The sequence below is a fragment of the Marmota monax genome, unplaced genomic scaffold, assembly GCF_021218885.2.
Source record: "Marmota monax isolate L192 unplaced genomic scaffold, Marmota_monax_Labrador192_F-V1.1 WCK01_AAM20220418_F8-fsc00199, whole genome shotgun sequence".
NCBI classification, from domain to species: Eukaryota; Metazoa; Chordata; class Mammalia; order Rodentia; family Sciuridae; genus Marmota; species Marmota monax.
In genome coordinates this window covers 2,366,927-2,385,230 of record NW_026694340.1, presented here as the reverse complement: position 1 = coordinate 2,385,230, position 18,304 = coordinate 2,366,927, and the positions used below count along the sequence as shown (strand labels likewise).

The 18,304-nt window shown below is 35.0% G+C and overlaps 1 protein-coding gene across 8 annotated transcripts in view; it reads left to right on the top strand.

The window, feature by feature from the left end:
* Cdkl3 (cyclin dependent kinase like 3) overlaps nucleotides 1-18,304 on the top strand; it is a 47,104-nt gene that overhangs the window by 23,171 nt on the left and 5,629 nt on the right. For 5 of the 8 annotated variants that reach the window (XM_046467634.2, XM_058586527.1, XM_046467628.2 and 2 more), the window contains 6 exons: nucleotides 5,240-5,352; nucleotides 6,969-7,108; nucleotides 7,643-7,731; nucleotides 13,296-13,449; nucleotides 13,555-13,880; nucleotides 17,832-17,998. In XM_046467634.2, the coding sequence (XP_046323590.1) occupies nucleotides 5,240-5,352; nucleotides 6,969-7,108; nucleotides 7,643-7,731; nucleotides 13,296-13,449; nucleotides 13,555-13,880; nucleotides 17,832-17,998 (989 nt within the window). Of the gene's footprint in view, nucleotides 1-5,239; nucleotides 5,353-6,968; nucleotides 7,109-7,642; nucleotides 7,732-13,295; nucleotides 13,450-13,554; nucleotides 13,885-17,831; nucleotides 17,999-18,304 lie in introns of those variants that run through there. The other 3 variants (XM_046467631.2, XM_046467633.2, XM_046467632.2) reach the window with 3 other exon arrangements.

Sequence of the window (18,304 nt, the reverse complement as noted above, 5' to 3'; positions counted from 1 at the left end):
GGAGGTAAAAGGAAGTTACATTATTAGGGGTGTGCCATTGAAGGGGATATGGGAACCCTTGTCCTCCTCTTCTCTCTTTGCTTCCCGGCCACTATGAGGTGAGCAGATCTCCTACACCCATGTTCCATCCCCATGATATGCTGCACTACCACAGATCCAAAGCAACTGACTGAAACCATGAGCCCAGATTAATCTTTAGCCTCTTTTAAAGTTGTTTATCTCAGATATTTTGTCACAGCAACAGAAAACTGACAAACACAATGACCAATTTTGCTTTGCCTTGTCTGATAATCTTCAGAGTCTGTTTGTACCCTAGCTTATACCTTCCACTTCTCATGATGAGTTGGAGCCTATAAATGATCAGTTCCAGTTTCTACAAAACAAACATTTATAATGGACCTTAAGCCTTGTATATACCAACCTCAAAACTGGATCTAGCTTTCTGAAGCTGAATCCCATAATAAAATTCCTAAAGTAGAGGGCCCCATGTTCTCTCAGGTTCCCTTTGGGACCCTTCAGATGCCAGTGGGCATGCTGTCTTCCCAGTGTTGTGTGTGTCTCATTAAAATTCTCATTAAAATTAATTAGAGCAGTTTTAGGTTTGTAGAAAAGTTGAACAGAAAGTGCAGAGGTATCATATACCCCCTCCACCTCACACCTCACTACAACAACATTTCCTTTTTCTCTTTCTCCTCCTCATCAATATTATTATTATTATCATCATAATCATCATCACCACCATTAACATCATCATCATTATTTTCTTTTGGTACTAGGGATTGAACCCAGAGGGGTTTTATCATTGAAGTACACTCCCAACCCTATAATTTTTTTTTTTTAATTTTGAGATAGGGTCTCTCTAACTTGCTGAGGCTATCCTTGAACTTGTGATGTTCTGGCCTCAGCTTTCAAAGTTGCAGAGATTGTAGGTGTGCTCCACTGCGCCTGGTTACATTTCCATGTTATTAACATCTTGTATTATATGGTATATTTGTTACAATTAATGGGCCAATACTGATACATTATTCTCAACTAAATCCCATAGTTTACATTAGGATTTAACTTTCTGTGTTGAACTTTCTGGGTTTTGATAAATATATAATATCATGTCCATAACTTCAGTATCATAGAGAATAGTTTTATTTTACCTTTTTTTTTTTTTTTCCTTTTCTTATTGTTACTGGGACTGAACTCACAGGCACTTTACCAATGAACGTATGTACCCACAGCCCTTTATATTATGTTTTCTTTTTCTTTCTTTTTTTTTTTTTTTTTGTATCAGGGACTGAACTCAGGGGTATTTAACTACTGAGCCATATCCACAGCCCTTTTTATTATTTGTATATTTTAAGTCAGGGTCTTGCTAAGTTGTCTAGGTCCTTGCTAAGTTGCTGAGACTGGCTTGAACTTGCGATCCTAATGCCTCGGCCTTCTTCCGAGTCTCTGGGATCACAGACTTGGACCACCACACCTAGCTTTTTATTATGTTTTTTATTTTGAGATAGAATTTTACTATCCTAAATCCCATAGTTTACATTAGGATTTAAACGGGGTGCCAGGGTAAATGTAATCCCAACAATTTGGAAGCCTGAGGCAGAAGAATTTCTGAGGCTTCCAAATTGTTGGGATTACAAGCAGGCACCCTGGCACCCCATTTGTACCTCTACCTTTTTATTATTTTCTCCTTCTCCTTTAACTAGCAACCACTGATCTTTTTATCATCATTTTACTTTAGCTTTTTCCAGAATGCCATATAGTTGGAATTATACAGGATGTAGAGTTTTTAGACAAGCTTCATTGACTTGGCAACATGTATAATGTTCTATGATTTTTTTTTTTTTTTGGTGGCTTGATAGCTCATTTCTCTCTCTCTCTCTCTCTCTCTCTCTCTCTCTCTCTCTCTCTCTCTCTTTTTTTGCTGCTAAATAATATTCATTGCATACACGTACCACTTCAATTCCTATCAAGTCTGTGCAATTATGAAGCAAGTTGCTATAAATATCCATGTCCAGGTTGTTATGTGAATCTAAACTTTTTACTTGCTGGTTAACTACCAAGGAGTACAATTGCTAGATTGTGTGCTAAGACTATATTTAGCTTTGTAAGAAGTTGCCAAACTGTCCTTCAAAGAGGCTGTATAATTTTGCATTCCTGCCAACAATGAATGAGAATTTGTTGGTCCACATCCTCATCAGCAGTTGGAGGTGTCAGTATTTTAGATTTTAGCCATTCTAATAGGTATATAGTGATATTGCATTGTTTTATTTATTTATTTAGGTACTGGGGATTGAAACCAGAGGTGTTTTACACCACATCTTTAATTGTTTTCACTTTTTGAGACAGAATCTCACTAAATTGCCCAGACTGGCCTTAAACTTGGCGATCCCCTTACCTTAGTCTCTTGCATCACTAGGATTACGGGTAGGTACTACTGTGTCCAGCAGTTTTCTTAATTTTTTGTTTTTAATTGTAGAAGGACACAATACCTTTATTTTATTTTTTATTTTTTTATTTTTTAAAAAATATTTATTTTTTAGTTGGACACGATATCTTTATTTATTTATTTTTATGTGGTGCTGAGGATCAAACCCAGGGCCTCGCATGTGCTAGGCAAGCGCTCTACCACTGAGCCACAACCCCAGCCCCTTATTTTTTATTTTTATATGATGTTGAGGATTGAACCCAGTGCCTCACACATGCTAGGCAAAGCTCAACCACTAAGCTATAACCCCAGCCCCTGTTGTTTTAATTTTCAATTTCTTGATGGTATATACTGTTGAGCAACTTTTAATATGCTCATTTGCCATCTGTATGTCTTCTTTGGTGAGGTATGTGTTTATATCTTTTGCCCATTGTAAAATTGGTTTATTTTCTTATTGTTGAGTTTTAAGAGTTTTGTTGGTATATTTTGTATATAAATCCTTAATCAGATAGAAATTTTGTGAATATTTTCTCCCAACCTATGGCTTGTCTTTTCATTATCTTAATAGTGTCTTTCACAGAATAGAAGTTTTAATTTTAATGAAGTCCATTTATCAGTGGTTTTACTGTGTGAACTATGCTTTATATCTAAAAATTTATCACCAAATCCAGGGTCGCCTAGATTTTTTTCCCTATGTGTTTGTCTAGAGGTTTTATAGTTTTGCCTTTTACATTATGTGTATCATCCATTTTGATTAATTTTGGGGAAAATTTCAAGATCTTAGTCAAAATTCTTTTCTTCTTTTCATATGGATGTCTATTTATCCTTGCACTACTTGTTCAAAAGACTATCCTTTATTCAACTGCCTTTACTCTTTTGTCAAAGACTATTTGAGAGGCTGGGAGTGTAGTTTAGCACATGTAAGGCCCTGGGTTTGATCCCCAGCAACTCAAAAAACAAAAAAAAAACTCAACCAAACAAAACCAAAACCAGTTGACTATATTTCTGTGCGAGTCTATATCTGGGCTCTGTAGTCTATTACCTTGGTCTTTTTTTTTTTTTAACCATTACCACAAACTGTTGTGCTTAGTATGATGGTCTTACAGTATATCTTAAAGTCCAGCAGAGTTGACGCTGACTTTATTCTTTTCTCTCAACATTGTATTAAAATGTTCTGGTGGGTCTATTTCCTTTCCATACGAACTTTACAATTAATTTGTTAAAATCTACAGATTATTTTTTTAAATTGATAGATTAAATTATATGTATTTACCATAGACAATAACATGATGTTTCCAAGTACATATACATTGTGGAACAACTAAATTTAGCTAATTAACATATGTATCACCTCACATAATTATCGTTTTTATTGAATTTTTTTTTTTAGTTATTGATGGAACTTTTTTTTATTTATTTACATGCAGTGCTGAGAATTGAACCCATTGCCTCACACGTGCCCGGCAAACGCTCAGTTGTACCACTGAGCTACAACCCTGGCCCCACATAATTATCTTTTTATATTGGTGTGTGAAACTGGGAATTGCTCCAGGAGTGCTCTACCAGGGAGCTATACCCCTGGCTGTTTTTATTTTTTTATTTTGAGACAGGGTCTCACTAATTTCCTGAGGGTCTCACTAAATTTCTGAGGCTGGCCTTGAACTTACAATTCTCCTGCCTTAGCCTCTGGAGTAGCTGGGATTACAGGTGTGTACCATAGTACTGGTTTAATTATTTAATTTGCTAGATTTTTATTCAGGTTGCATTGAATATTTATATAAAGTTTGGAATAAATAACATATTGGTAAGATTGTCTGCCCATCCATGAACCTGGAATATATCTTCATTTATTTGATCTTCTTTGATTTCTTTCATGAATTTTGCTTTTTTTTGTGCCTGCCAGTTTAATTTGGAGAAAATTCCATTTTGGCAGGTATGGATAGACCTACTTCATCATATTAGAGAGAGGAATATTATTTCATTATGTGGTTTTGCAAAAATTTACTTAGTCATTCCCTTATTGATGAATATTTAGGCTGCTTCCAATCTTTTTTCTACCACAAAAAATGCTGCAGTGAAATTTTCATGTAATTTACCCTGATGAACATATCTTAGAATAAATGTCTCAAAATAAAGTCATGTAATCAAAAGTATATACAATTTAAAATTTGTTATCTTTTGTTAATTTCCTTCCAAAGAAGTTGTATAAGTTTTCTCTCCTGGACTAGTACAAGGAAATATTCATTTCCCATAGCTTCACAAATAAAATACATATCAGTTATTATAATACTTGTCATTTGGATCAATGAAAAATAGATATCATAGTCTGTGAGATTGAGTATCTTTTATTTATTTACAAGTCCTATGAATAAGAACAATCTTTTTAAAAGCATCATGTGGAAAAAAATTTGGATTATGGCTGACTCATAATGGGCTAAGATAAATAAAATAATAAGGGTAAAATATTTGAGACTTTTAATTTTTACTTTTAAAACATGAGACTTCAGTATTCAAATCTAATTCATAAACCACTTATGATAATATGCTTATATAAGTATATGAAACAATTTTAGAATTAGTTACTTTTTATCTGGATTGCTTCAGGGCTTCTTGTGCAACTTAAATACAAGTTATTTAATGTTATTAATAAAATGCGATAATATTTAATGTTTAAACTAAAGTTGGCATATGATGCTACAGTGAAAATTTTAATGATACCACTTAACATTCTTGTTTCTTTGGCCTTGATCTTATTTTAAAAGTATTTTAAAAATAGATAATCTTGATGAAAAAGTAATTTACTTGGGTTTGTTTCAGGCCAGTGGATATCTGGGCTTTGGGCTGTACGATCATTGAGATGGCCACTGGAAATCCCTATCTTCCTAGCAGTTCTGACTTAGATTTACTTCATAAAATTATTTTAAAAGTAGGTAGGTATTAATGAAATATTCTATTACATGCCTAAATAAATATTACCAGATAAATTCTGTTTGATTTTCAAAGTTAGTTTTTCTGCCTAAAAACAGGGAAGCATATTGTTTGGATAAATGATGGCAGATGGATGCCTGGGGCTGATAGAGAAGGTAGAAAATTTTCTGTTTTTACAAATAATATTTTCTTTTCCAGGATGCAAATAGCTAAGCCATATGTTGATGGTTGGTGCTAAGAAAAACAGTACAAAAGGAATATATTTCAGACTGTCTAAAAGTTGTTAATTTTTGCCTTCTACAAATATTTGTACTTTTAAAATAAGAACTTTTGAACAATAGAATTGAGTCAAATTTTTTTAAAGCATTTGGAAATAGAAACACCAATTATTTATTTATAAACCATTCTCTTCAACCAAACTAAAACAAAAGAAAAAACCTCAGGGTAGTTAAAATAACTTATTCAAGAACATATTTGAGGGCAAGGGTGGTGGCTCAGTGGTAGAGCACTTGCCTGGCATGTGTGAGGCACTGGGTTCGATCCTTAGCACCACATAAAAATAAATAAAAATAAAGATATAAAAAGAGTATATTTGATGAGGGCTGGGGACATAGCTCAGTGTTAGAACACTTGTCTATCATACATGAGGCCCTGGATTCCATCCCTAATACAACACTCAGAAAAAGAATATATTTGATGACAAACAAAAATTAAAGAAATATATTTGATGAGAGTTTTAACTATTTGATGATCTGCTTTAACTACTCAAATATTTTGGTGGTTAGCCTTGCACAGGGTATTTCAACAATTTGTTTTTAATATTTCTGAATGAAGAGCTTAAGGAATGCTTTGTGTGGTAGGAAAGATATACATAAACATAATTACAGGATTATGAAGAAGGAACTGGGAACAATTATGAAAACAATGAAATCTAGATAAATATTGACTTAAGATACTGTTCAGAGCCTTAAAACATCAACTTCTTTTGTGTCTTCTTTAAAGTTCTGGTTAGGAGATTAATGTTAGAAGGAATCTTAGAGAAAATTAGATTAATCCCGTAATTTTACAGATAAATTCAGCCATAAAAAAAAAAAGAGATTTGCTCAGTCACAGAACTAGTTATAGCAAAACTGATGCTAGCCTTAGTTCTCTCCACTCTTATTTATAGTTCTTTCCACTCTACTACTAGTCTGTAGTCTTGTTTCATCTTATGTAATATTTTGATTTTAAAATAATTTTTAATGTTTTAGCTGTTTTGAGTAAGGCTATAATCTGTTTTGCTGATGAACTTGTAGTTCAACTATTTAGATACCAATAAGGAAATATGTAAAAGTTTAAAAATGCTTTTTGGGATAATAGTACATGTCTTACAGTTTGGGAAAAGAAAACAAACGTGATGTTCCATATTATGCTACCTGTGTGTTATTAACAGTTTACTAGCGAAACCTCAATTTTTTGACATTCAGATAGTTTCTTGTTCAACTTTGAAAAATTTAAAAAACTGTTACTCTTTCTTGTCTCGGTTTTTAGTAATTTAGTGGAGATCACATGGAAATTTGATTATTTTGATTGTAGATAATTTCTATGTTTTCTTATAAGTATGTATTTCTCTTTTCAGGCAATTTGACACCTCACTTGCAGAATATCTTTACTAGGAGTCCTATTTTTGCTGGGGTAGTCCTTCCTGAAGTTCAACACCCCCAAAGCTCAAGGAAAAAATATCCAAAACTTAATGGATTGCTGGCAGATATAGTTCATGTATGTTAAGATTAATAATGTATATCTGAGAAATTTGCATAAATTATAATACTATTTTAAAATATTACTTTAGGGCTGGAGATATAGCTTAGTGGTAGAGCACTTGCCTAGCACATGTGAGTCTCTAGGTTTGATCCCCTGTATCATATATACAGAAAAAATTATCCAGTTTAGCATATCACTAATCATGTTTCCAGATCTGTCAAATGCAAATGATTTCTCATGAACTTTCTACCACACAACACTGATAAGAGGACCAAAACGAGCTAAATAATTTCTGTTCATCACAGAAACACACTGAGCTTTGCTTTGGCTAGAATCATTGAATATTTAACCTGTAATATTGCTTTGCAAGTAAAAATTTCTTAGGGAAATAAATGATCAGAACATACCCTCAGAAATTCCTGAGCTTTAATTTCATCTTTTCTCTCTCATCTCTGGATAATTGACTATTTCTAAGAATCATTTGTCAAATAAATTTAATTTTTGCCCTGTTAGAACTCACTGATTATGAAAATATTTTTTATTTTCTAGGCTTGTTTACAAATTGATCCTGCTGAGAGGATATCCTCTACTGATCTTTTGCATCATGAGTATTTTACTAGAGATGGATTTATTGAAAAGTAAGCATTTGAGTGAATGTGGTCTTTTAAGTATTTTTTAAAAATTTATATATGACAGCGGAATGCATTACAATTCTTATTACACTATAGAGTACAATTTTTCATATCTCTGGTTGTATACACAATATATTCACACCAATTCATGACTTCATACCTGTACTTTGGATAATAATGTTTTGGATACTTTAGGAAATTTTACTAGCAGGAGAATTGCTGGATAGGTTAATGTTATGAAATAACTTAACAAAAGTGTAATGAGTTATTGTTGCAGGTACAGACTATATGATAGACCTACAGGTATCATGGATGAAAATTTAAATAAAATTAATGACAGCTGACATCATAACACATTTACAATATTCTAGGCAGTGTGATATGTTTTCCATTCTACAATTTCAGAGTCATCAGAGGGCAGAAATAACATTAAATAGACAATCAATACATTTTAGCTCCCATTTGGGCCTCTCATAAAATAATTGGTTATTCCTCTTTTGATAGCATCTTTGATCTTTATACTTTAATTAGCACTTCCCAAATTATTTTTTATTTCCTTATTCTCTGCCGTGAGGCTTGCTTTCTGATCCTACCCACTAAATTTGAAGTTCCCCAAAGATAGGGGCCATAATTCTTTAGACCTTCTGTGTCTTACATGGACAATTAAGATTCATTCTTCAGCCTTGTTTCTAAAAATCATTATTTTGTATTTCAGTTTTGAACGAAACAAGAAAGGTTTCTTATTAATTGCAGAATCACTCAGTTTGCCTGTGGACATGAATTCAGAAAGGTGGACAGCAATTTAAATGTGATGGAGTTAAGATCAGGGATGAAAAAGTCTGAGAACTGCCACTAAATAGAAAAAAGGCAAAGAAAAGAGAATCCTTGAGAGTAACTAGAACTTCAAGCATTTCAAGAATTTTACTCTAAAACAAAAAATAAAATTTATTAGTGAACATGCCATTGGTAAAAAGTACCAATCATTACATAAGAAAGTTGCTTCATATAAATTCCATATAGATTAAGTTGATATCTACTGGGTGTTTAGCTATTAGGATTTTACTATTACAGGGTGAAAGCAACTTGAGTTCAAATTATGGAACTCTCAGAAAATGTTTGGGTAAGACTTTTTCCTTTGATACGATGCCTCTTTCCTTTGTGGACCTTCTTCAGTGCAAGGGAGGTTTTATTGTTTGTTTTTTAAGTACCAGAGATTGAACCCCCAGGGGTGCTTAACTACTAAGCACATCCCTAGCCCTTTTTAATATTTGATTTAGAGACAGGGTCTCACTGAGTTGCTTAGGGTCTCATTAAGTTGCTGAGGCTGGCTTTGAATTGGTGATCCTCCTGCCTCAGCCTCCCAAGCCACTGGGCTTACAGGCATGCGCCACTGCGCCCATCTGTGCAAGGAATTTTAACAGAAGTGTGACATTTTCTAATTTAGTCAAAATAATCACACTGGATATTTTTTTTTCTTTTTCTTTTTGGTACTGAGGATTGAACTGCACCTGGCACACACTGGAGATTTGCACATACAGGAGATTTTATATATATATATATATATATATATATATATATATATATATATATATATATATATTTTAGTTTTTGGTGGACATAATATTTTTATTTTTACATTTATGTGGTGCTGAGGATCAAACCCAGTGCCTCATGCATGCAAGGCAAGCACTCTACTACTGAGCCACAACCCCAGCCCCAATAGGAGATTTTTTTACATCTCCTCATACTACCTGTTATTAGACATATGCAACGCCCAGCTGACAAGAGTGGACTGGACTAGGGAAGAATTCATTATGGACTAGTATTTCAAAACTTTCCAAAACCAATGGCAGTAGTGGCTTTTGGAATATCAATTTTGGAATTTTGAACCATAGAAATAAATTTTCCATTAAAAAATAAATAACTTCTGAAAAGAAAGAAAGTCAAACTAAAACCAAAACAATCATCCTTCATTTTTGATGTATTATGTAACACTTTGTACTGAAAATATTTCTCCAGAGTAATATTTCAGAAACTAGGTAGTTCATCTTTTAAGTCCTGTTACTTTAAGGAACCACAAAAACCACATAGTGGCCTGAATTGACCTTGAAAAGAATAGATATTTATCAAAACTTTACTTTTGATAAATGAAAAATTAATTTTAAAAATTTTATTAATAAAACTTTAATTTATTGAATATAGTTTGTATTACAAAAGGAATCTAAATCACCTGTTTGGTAAAAATTTTACATAGTAGATTCCAATAGCAAAGAAATTATGTGTGTGTGTGTGTGTGTGTGTGTGTGTATACATATATATATGTGCATATGTATATATTGAAAGGAAAGTGACCACAACACTCGGAGTGACCAAGAGATCTTTATTGCAGCAGTGCAACAAAGAGAAAAGAAAGAAGGAAAGAAAGAGAGAGAAAAGAGAAGAGATGAACAGGGAGAGAGCAAGAGCAAGAGAGAGACAGAGAGCGCGCGTAAGAAAGATAAAGAACAAGAGAGAGAGAGCAAGAGAGAAAGAGCAAGAGAGAGGGAGCAAGAGAGAAAGAGCAAGAGAGAGGGGGGCCTGGAAGGAGGGAGTTTTTATAGCCCAAATCTCATGGGGCCTCTGGGTCTGCAAGCTGCCTTGTTGGCCCAAGGGGGGGGGGTTAAGTGTTCAGCCTTAAGCAGGGTTGAATGTTCAGACTTGAGGCAAACAGGTGATAAAGGACCAGATAGAGGGGGGTTTGAGTGTGTGGGCTATCTTGCAGCCAACATCTGCTCAGCCTGCCTTGCAGACAACACAGTTCAGCCTGCTCTGCACCCAACATATATATTTAGTGCTGGGGATTGAACCCAGGGGCACTCTTTTACTGAGTTATATTCCCAGTCATTTTTGTTCTTTTGAGACAGTATCTCGCTATGTTACCCAGGCTGGCGTTGAATTTGTGATTTTCCTGTCTCAGCCTCTGGAGTAGCTGGGATTATAGGCATGTGTCACAATGCCTGGCTAGCAAAGTTTTAAATTTTTACTTTTTGTGTTGGCTGGAGATTGAACCTAGGGCCTCACACATGCTAGGTAAGTGTCCTACCACTGAGCCACATCCCCATCCCCCAGGGAGCAAATTTCAGAGGTGAATATTGAGCCATCTCTTTGAGTGCTTTATTTATTTATTTATTTATTTTGGTACCAGGGATTGAACCCAGGGGTACTCAATCACTGAGTCACATCCCAAGCCCTTTATTTATTTATTTATTTATTTATTTTTCAGTTATAGATAGACACAATACCTTTATTTTATTTATTTATTTTTATGTGGTGCTAAGAATCGAACCCAGTGCCTCGCAACCTGCTAGGCAAATACTCTACCACTGAGCTACAACCCTAGTCCCCTGCCCTTTTTTAATAAAATATTTTATTTAGTTTTCCCAGCACCATTTGTTGAAGATGCTATCCTTCCTCCATTGCATGCTTTTAGCCCCTTTATCAAATATAAGATAGTTGTAGTTTTGTGGATTGGTTTCTGTGTCCTCTATTCTGTACCATTGGTCCACCTGCCTGTTTTGGTACCAGTACCATGCTGTTTTTGTTACTATTGCTCTGTAGTATAGTTTCAAGTCTGGTATCGCTATACCGCCTGATTCACATTTCCTGCTTAGCATTGTTTTTGCTATTCTGGGTCTTTTATTTTTCCATATGAATTTCATGATTGTTTTCTCTATTTCTACAAGAAATGCCGTTGGGATTTTGATTGGCATTGCATTAAACCTATAGAGAATTTTTGGTAATATCGCCATTTTGATGATGTTAGTTCTGCCTATCCATGAACAGGGTATATTTTTCCATCTTCTAAGATCTTCTTCTATTTCTCTCTTTAGGGTTCTGTAGTTTTCATTGTATAAGTCTTTCACCTCTTTTGTTAGGTTGAAATCCATATGCAACAAAATGAAACTGAATCCCTTTCTCTCGCCATGCACAAAAGTGAATTCAAAATGGATCAAGGAGCTTGATATCAAATCAGAGACACGCCGTCTGATAGAAGAAAAAGTTGGCTATGATCTACAGTCAGTGGGGTCGGGCTCCAAATTCCTCAATAAGACACCCATAGCACAAAAGTTAATAACTAGAATCAACAAATGGGACTTACTCAAACTAAAAAGTTTTTTTCTCAGCAAAAGAAACAATAAGAGAGGTAAATAGGGAGCCTACACCCTGGGAACAAATCTTTATTCCTCACACTTCAGATAGAGCCCTAATATCCAGAGTATACAAAGAACTCAAAAAATTAGACAATAAGAGAACAAACAACCCAATCAACAAATGGGCCAAGGACCTGAACAGACACTTCTCAGAGGAGGACATACAGTCAATCAACAAGTACATGAAAAAATGCTCACCATCTCTAGCTGTCAGAGAAATGCAAATCAAAACCACCCTAAGATACCATCTCACTCCAGTAAGATTGGCAGCCATTATGAAGTCAAACAACAACAAGTGCTGGCGAGGATGTGGGGAAAAGGGTACACTTGTACATTGCTGGTGGGACTGCAGATTGGTGCAGCCAATTTGGAAAGCAGTATGGAGATTTCTTGGAAAGCTGGGAATGGAGCCACCATTTGACCCAGCTATTCCCCTTCTTGGTCTATTCCCTAAAGACCTAAAAAGAGCATGCTTCAGGGACACTGCTACATCGATGTTCATAGCAGCACAGTTCACAATAGCAAGACTGTGGAACCAACCTAGATGCCCTTCAATAGACGAATGGATAAAAAAAAATGTGGCATTTATACACAATGGAGTATTACTCTGCATTAAAAAATGACAAAATCATAGAATTTGCAGGGAAATGGATGGCATTAGAGCAGATTATGCTAAGTGAAGCTAGCCAATCCCTAAAAAACAAATGCCAAATGTCTTCTTTGATATAAGGAGAGTAACTAAGATCAGAGTAGGGATGAAGAGCAGGAGAAGAAGATTAACATTAAACTGGGATGAGAGGTGGGAGGGAAAGGGAGAGAGAAGGGAAATTGCATGGAAATGGAAGGAGACCCTCAGGGTTATACAGTGGAGGGGGTAGAGAGAGAGGAGGGGAGGGGAGGGGAGAGGTGGGGAGGGGGGAGGGTGGAGGATGGGAAAGGCAGCGGAGCACAACAGACACTAGTATGGCAATATGTAAAACAATGGATGTGTAACTGATGTGATTCTGCAATCTGTGTATGGGGTGAAGGTGGGAGTTCATAACCCACTTGAATCAAAGTGTGGAATATGATATGTCAAGAAATTTGTAATGTTTTGAACAACCCACAATAAAAAATTAAAAAAATAAATAAATAAAATATTTTATTTAGAGACAAGGTCTCATTAAGTTGATTAGGGCCTCGTTAAGTTGCTGGGGCTGACTTTCAACTCATGATCCTCCTGCGTTAGCCTCCCAAAGCAGTTCTTAGCACCCATTTTAATCATGTAGCGTTGTTTATGCTATACTTGAAATGTGAAATAATTGGCTAAATGATTATTGAAAGATAAAATATCAACATAAACTTTAAAACGATTGTTGTTGATATTGCTTGTTTTATCAGATTCTTGCCAGAACTGAGAGCTAAATTATTACAAGAAGCAAAAGTCAATTCATTCATAAAACCCAAAGAGCATTCTAAAGAAAATGAACTTGTGAAAGATGAAAAAAAAGCAATTTATGGCAATACGTTCCTAAGTACTTCAGTTTTGGGAAAGGTAAGAACTTTGCTTTTCATTTCAGTCAGCATAATTGATTTATAGTTATCCCTCTAATGGAAAAAAAAATTCTCATGACTCAGATTTTGGATGTGTCTATTTCAGGAAGTAGAAAAAGAGAAAAACCCCAAGGAGATCAAGGTCAGAGTTATTAAAGTTAAAGGAGGAAAAGGAGATATTGCAGAACTGAAAAAGATGGAGTATGAAGGTGGACATGGTCAACAGGATGCAACTGAAAATTCTCACACTGTGTCTCAAGATACAAAACCTATAATCAATAAGCCATCAAACCCCGTCAATCCCAGCACTAACTCCAGTGGTATGAAAGAAGATCCACATGCTGGAGGGTGTATCATGCCACCCATCAATCTAACTAGCACTAATTTGATGGCAGCAAGTCTCAATTCAAATATCTCCCATCCCAATCCAAGGTGAGCTGTAATAGAGAAGAGACCTAAATAATACATTGTTATTATATAATGGTATTTCAAAGGATCATTTTTTTTTAGTTTCTATATGTAAACTGTACTTGAAAAATGTCTATTGAAATTATAATTGTATAATGGATCATTTGCTGAGTAATTCTAAAGAATGCTATAGAATAAATTAATTTTTCTTGACTATATAGATGTTTATTTTTTTTGACTAATATCTTTTGGGAAAAACATTTTTAAAAAAGAACCTTAGAAAAAGGTTAGAACCTTAGAACTCTAAGGTTCTTTTTTTTAAGAGAAAAAAGGTGATATGACTGAACTTCTGTTATACATGTACCTTGGTGTCTTAGTCCATCTTCTTTTGCTATGACAAAATACCCAAGGCTGTGTACTTTATTAAGAAAAGAGATTTATTTGGCTCCATATTCTCATGGTGAGAGGGTCCAGGCAAGGGCCCCCTGGCTGCATCATAACATGGCAAAGAAGTGGAGAGGGAATGGGCAATATATGAAAGGAGCATGTATACAAGCGAGGAAGCAATAGGGATTCAGGGGAAGTTCCTGGCTCCCTTGTAACAACCCTCTTTTGTGGAACTTCCTTTAAGAGTAAAACACGCCCCTAAGAGAAAAGCATTAATCCTTCTTAAAGATCTAATCATCTTCCACTAGGCCTCACCTCTTTTTTTTCATCTTAATTATATATTTAATCCTACATATTCAAAATATTTTTTTGCATCTAAAACTTGTTTAATCTTGTTAATAATCAAATAATTATGAATTAAGCCCAAATCATATTGGTTTTTGGTCAAGTATAAGAAACAAGATCTTTTATATATTAATGAATTGTGTTGTACTATTTTATAAAGGAAATTTTAGCTGGTTCAAACAAGTTCACCAAATGCAATGTGATAAATGAAAAATAAAAATATAATCAAAATAATTAAACATATATCTTGGAATATGTTAACTCTAAATAATTCTTAGCACCAGGCTAGTATTGGTGTATGCCTGTAATCTCAGCAATTCAGGAGGCTGAGGCAGGCGGATGGCCAATCCAAAAGCCAGGTTCAGCAACCCAGTGAGGCCCCAAGCAACTCAGTAAGACCCTGTCTAAAAACAAAAAATATAAAGGGTGGAGATGTGGCTCTGGGTTAAATTCCTGCTACCAAAATAACAAAAATAACAAAAACAAACAAATGAATAGTTCTGCAATATCTCCTTTTCCTCCTTTAACTTTAATAACTCTGACCTTGATCTCCTTGGGGTTTTTCTCTTTTTCTACTTCCTGAAATAGACACATCCAAAATCTGAGTCATGAGAATTTTTTTTTCCATTAGAGGGATAACTATAAATCAATTATGCTGACTGAAATGAAAAGCAAAGTTCTTACCTTTCCCAAAACTGAAGTACTTAGGAACGTATTGCCATAAATTGCTTTTTTTTCATCTTTCACAAGTTCATTTTCTTTAGAATGCTCTTTGGGTTTTATGAATGAATTGACTTTTGCTTCTTGTAATAATTTAGCTCTCAGTTCTGGCAAGAATCTGATAAAACAAGCAATATCAACAACAATCGTTTTAAAGTTTATGTTGATATTTTATCTTTCAATAATCATTTAGCCAATTATTTCACATTTCAAGTATAGCATAAACAACGCTACATGATTAAAATGGGTGCTAAGAACTGCTTTGGGAGGCTAACGCAGGAGGATCATGAGTTGAAAGTCAGCCCCAGCAACTTAACGAGGCCCTAATCAACTTAATGAGACCTTGTCTCTAAATAAAATATTTTATTTATTTATTTTTTTAATTTTTTATTGTGGGTTGTTCAAAACATTACAAATTTCTTTTTTTTTTAAAATATTTATTTATTTATTTTTAGTTTTCGGCGGACACAACATCTTTGTTTTATGTGGTGCTGAGGATCGAACCCGGGCCGCACGCATGCCAGGCAAGCGCGCTACTGCTTGAGCCACATCCCCAGCCCATTATTACAAATTTCTTGACATATCATATTCCACACTTTGATTCAAGTGGGTTATGAACTCCCACCTTCACCCCATACACAGATTGCAGAATCACATCAGTTACACATCCATTGATTTACATATTGCCATACTAGTGTCTGTTGTGCTCCGCTGCCTTTCCCATCCTCCACCCTCCCCCCTCCCCACCTCTCTCTCTACCCCCTCCACTGTATAACCCTGAGGGTCTCCTTCCATTTCCATGCAATTTCCCTTCTCTCTCCCTTTCCCTCCCACCTCTCATCCCAGTTTAATGTTAATCTTCTTCTCCTGCTCTTCATCCCTACTCTGATCTTAGTTACTCTCCTTATATCAAAGAAGACATTTGGCATTTGTTTTTTAGGGATTGGCTAGCTTCACTTAGCATAATCTGCTCTAATGCCATCCATTTCCCTGCAAATTCTATGATTTTGTCATTTTTTAATGCAGAGTAATACTCCATTGTGTATAAATGCCACATTTTTTTTTATCCATTCGTCTATTGAAGGGCATCTAGGTTGGTTCCACAGTCTTGCTATTGTGAACTGTGCTGCTATGAACATCGATGTAGCAGTGTCCCTGAAGCATGCTCTTTTTAGGTCTTTAGGGAATAGACCAAGAAGGGGAATAGCTGGGTCAAATGGTGGCTCCATTCCCAGCTTTCCAAGAAATCTCCATACTGCTTTCCAAATTGGCTGCACCAATCTGCAGTCCCACCAGCAATGTACAAGTGTACCCTTTTCCCCACAGCCTCGCCAGCACTTGTTGTTGTTTGACTTCATAATGGATGCCAATCTTACTGGAGTGAGATGGTATCTTAGGGTGGTTTTGATTTGCATTTCTCTGACAGCTAGAGATGGTGAGCATTTTTTCATGTACTTGTTGATTGACTGTATGTCCTCCTCTGAGAAGTGTCTGTTCAGGTCCTTGGCCCATTTGTTGATTGGGTTGTTTGTTCTCTTATTGTCTAATTTTTTGAGTTCTTTGTATACTCTGGATATTAGGGCTCTATCTGAAGTGTGAGGAGTAAAGATTTGTTCCCAGGGTGTAGGCTCCCTATTTACCTCTCTTATTGTTTCTTTTGCTGAGAAAAAACTTTTTAGTTTGAGTAAGTCCCATTTGTTGATTCTAGTTATTAACTTTTGTGCTATGGGTGTCCTATTGAGGAATTTGGAGCCCGACCCCACCGACTGTAGATCGTAGCCAACTTTTTCTTCTATCAGACGGCGCGTCTCTGATTTGATATCTCACAAAAATATTTTTAATATTTTATTCTGGATTAAAAACAACTGCCAAATATATACTACTTACTTTCACTAGAAAAAAAAATAATCGGTGTAGTTCATCTACCCTCACCAATTTTTACATAGGAAAGTGGTTTATTCACAATTGAAGCACGGGCTCAGTTTAATAATAAAAATGATGTCAACACAAACCTATCTAAGAGTAGGTGACTTAAGTATATTTCTGTACATTTGTAGAGTGGGATACTGTACAATTATACTGCCTTAACAAAGTTTTTTGATCTTCTACCAAATGATCAAAAATAGGTAGACAAATGTTTTCCAAATGCCATTCATAAGTAGTTTTTTTTTTCTTTGAGTTTTCCCAGTGTTCACAAAGTGTGTAATTTTATAAAATAGGAAAGTGAACTGAAGCAATTTTTCCAAAGAATGCAATAGATGGTACTAGAACTTAAAAGTTAAGATTCTGGTTCTCTGGAGCAAGACTGTTATTCTCAGAATAATAAATATACTAAAAGTCTGGTTTTTGAAACTTACATTGGAGTTTGATCTGTTTATATGTTTAATGGTATTCTATTCTACTTCTTAATTTTAAATAATTGTTGTTATATTTTGCATCATCCAAATGGTTAGCAATTCTAGGCTTGTCATTCTACAATAGTTACACACATTTCTTTAAACTAGCTCTCATTTGTTTGTTTAGAGCCAAATGGAGAAGCATATATTTAATGAGCGAACAGGTCCAAGCCACCAAATGTCAAGTGTTCCGGAACAAACAGAAGCTGAATTTTTCCAGATCTGACAGGAAAGTATTCCAATTACCTGAATTGCCTTTCACAATACAGTCAAAGGAGAGGAAAGGAATGGAAGGTACACATTTGCTGCATAGCTGCATAAGTCTTCGGATGATAACATGTACAGGACTTTTTTTTTTTGTAATACAGGTTATAGCATGATTTGAAAATAGTAAATTATTGAGAAAAACATTTTCCATTGTTGAGATTTCAAATAAAGGATGATACAAATGAGATAATGTAAAAACCCATTACATCCCAAGTTTTCAGTTCTATGTAGTACAATAGGAAAACAATGGGTTAAAGAGGTGTTAAGACGGCTTAAAAAGGTAAATTTTTAATTCATTCAATGTTGAAATGTTAGGACAGCATGCAAAGAAGG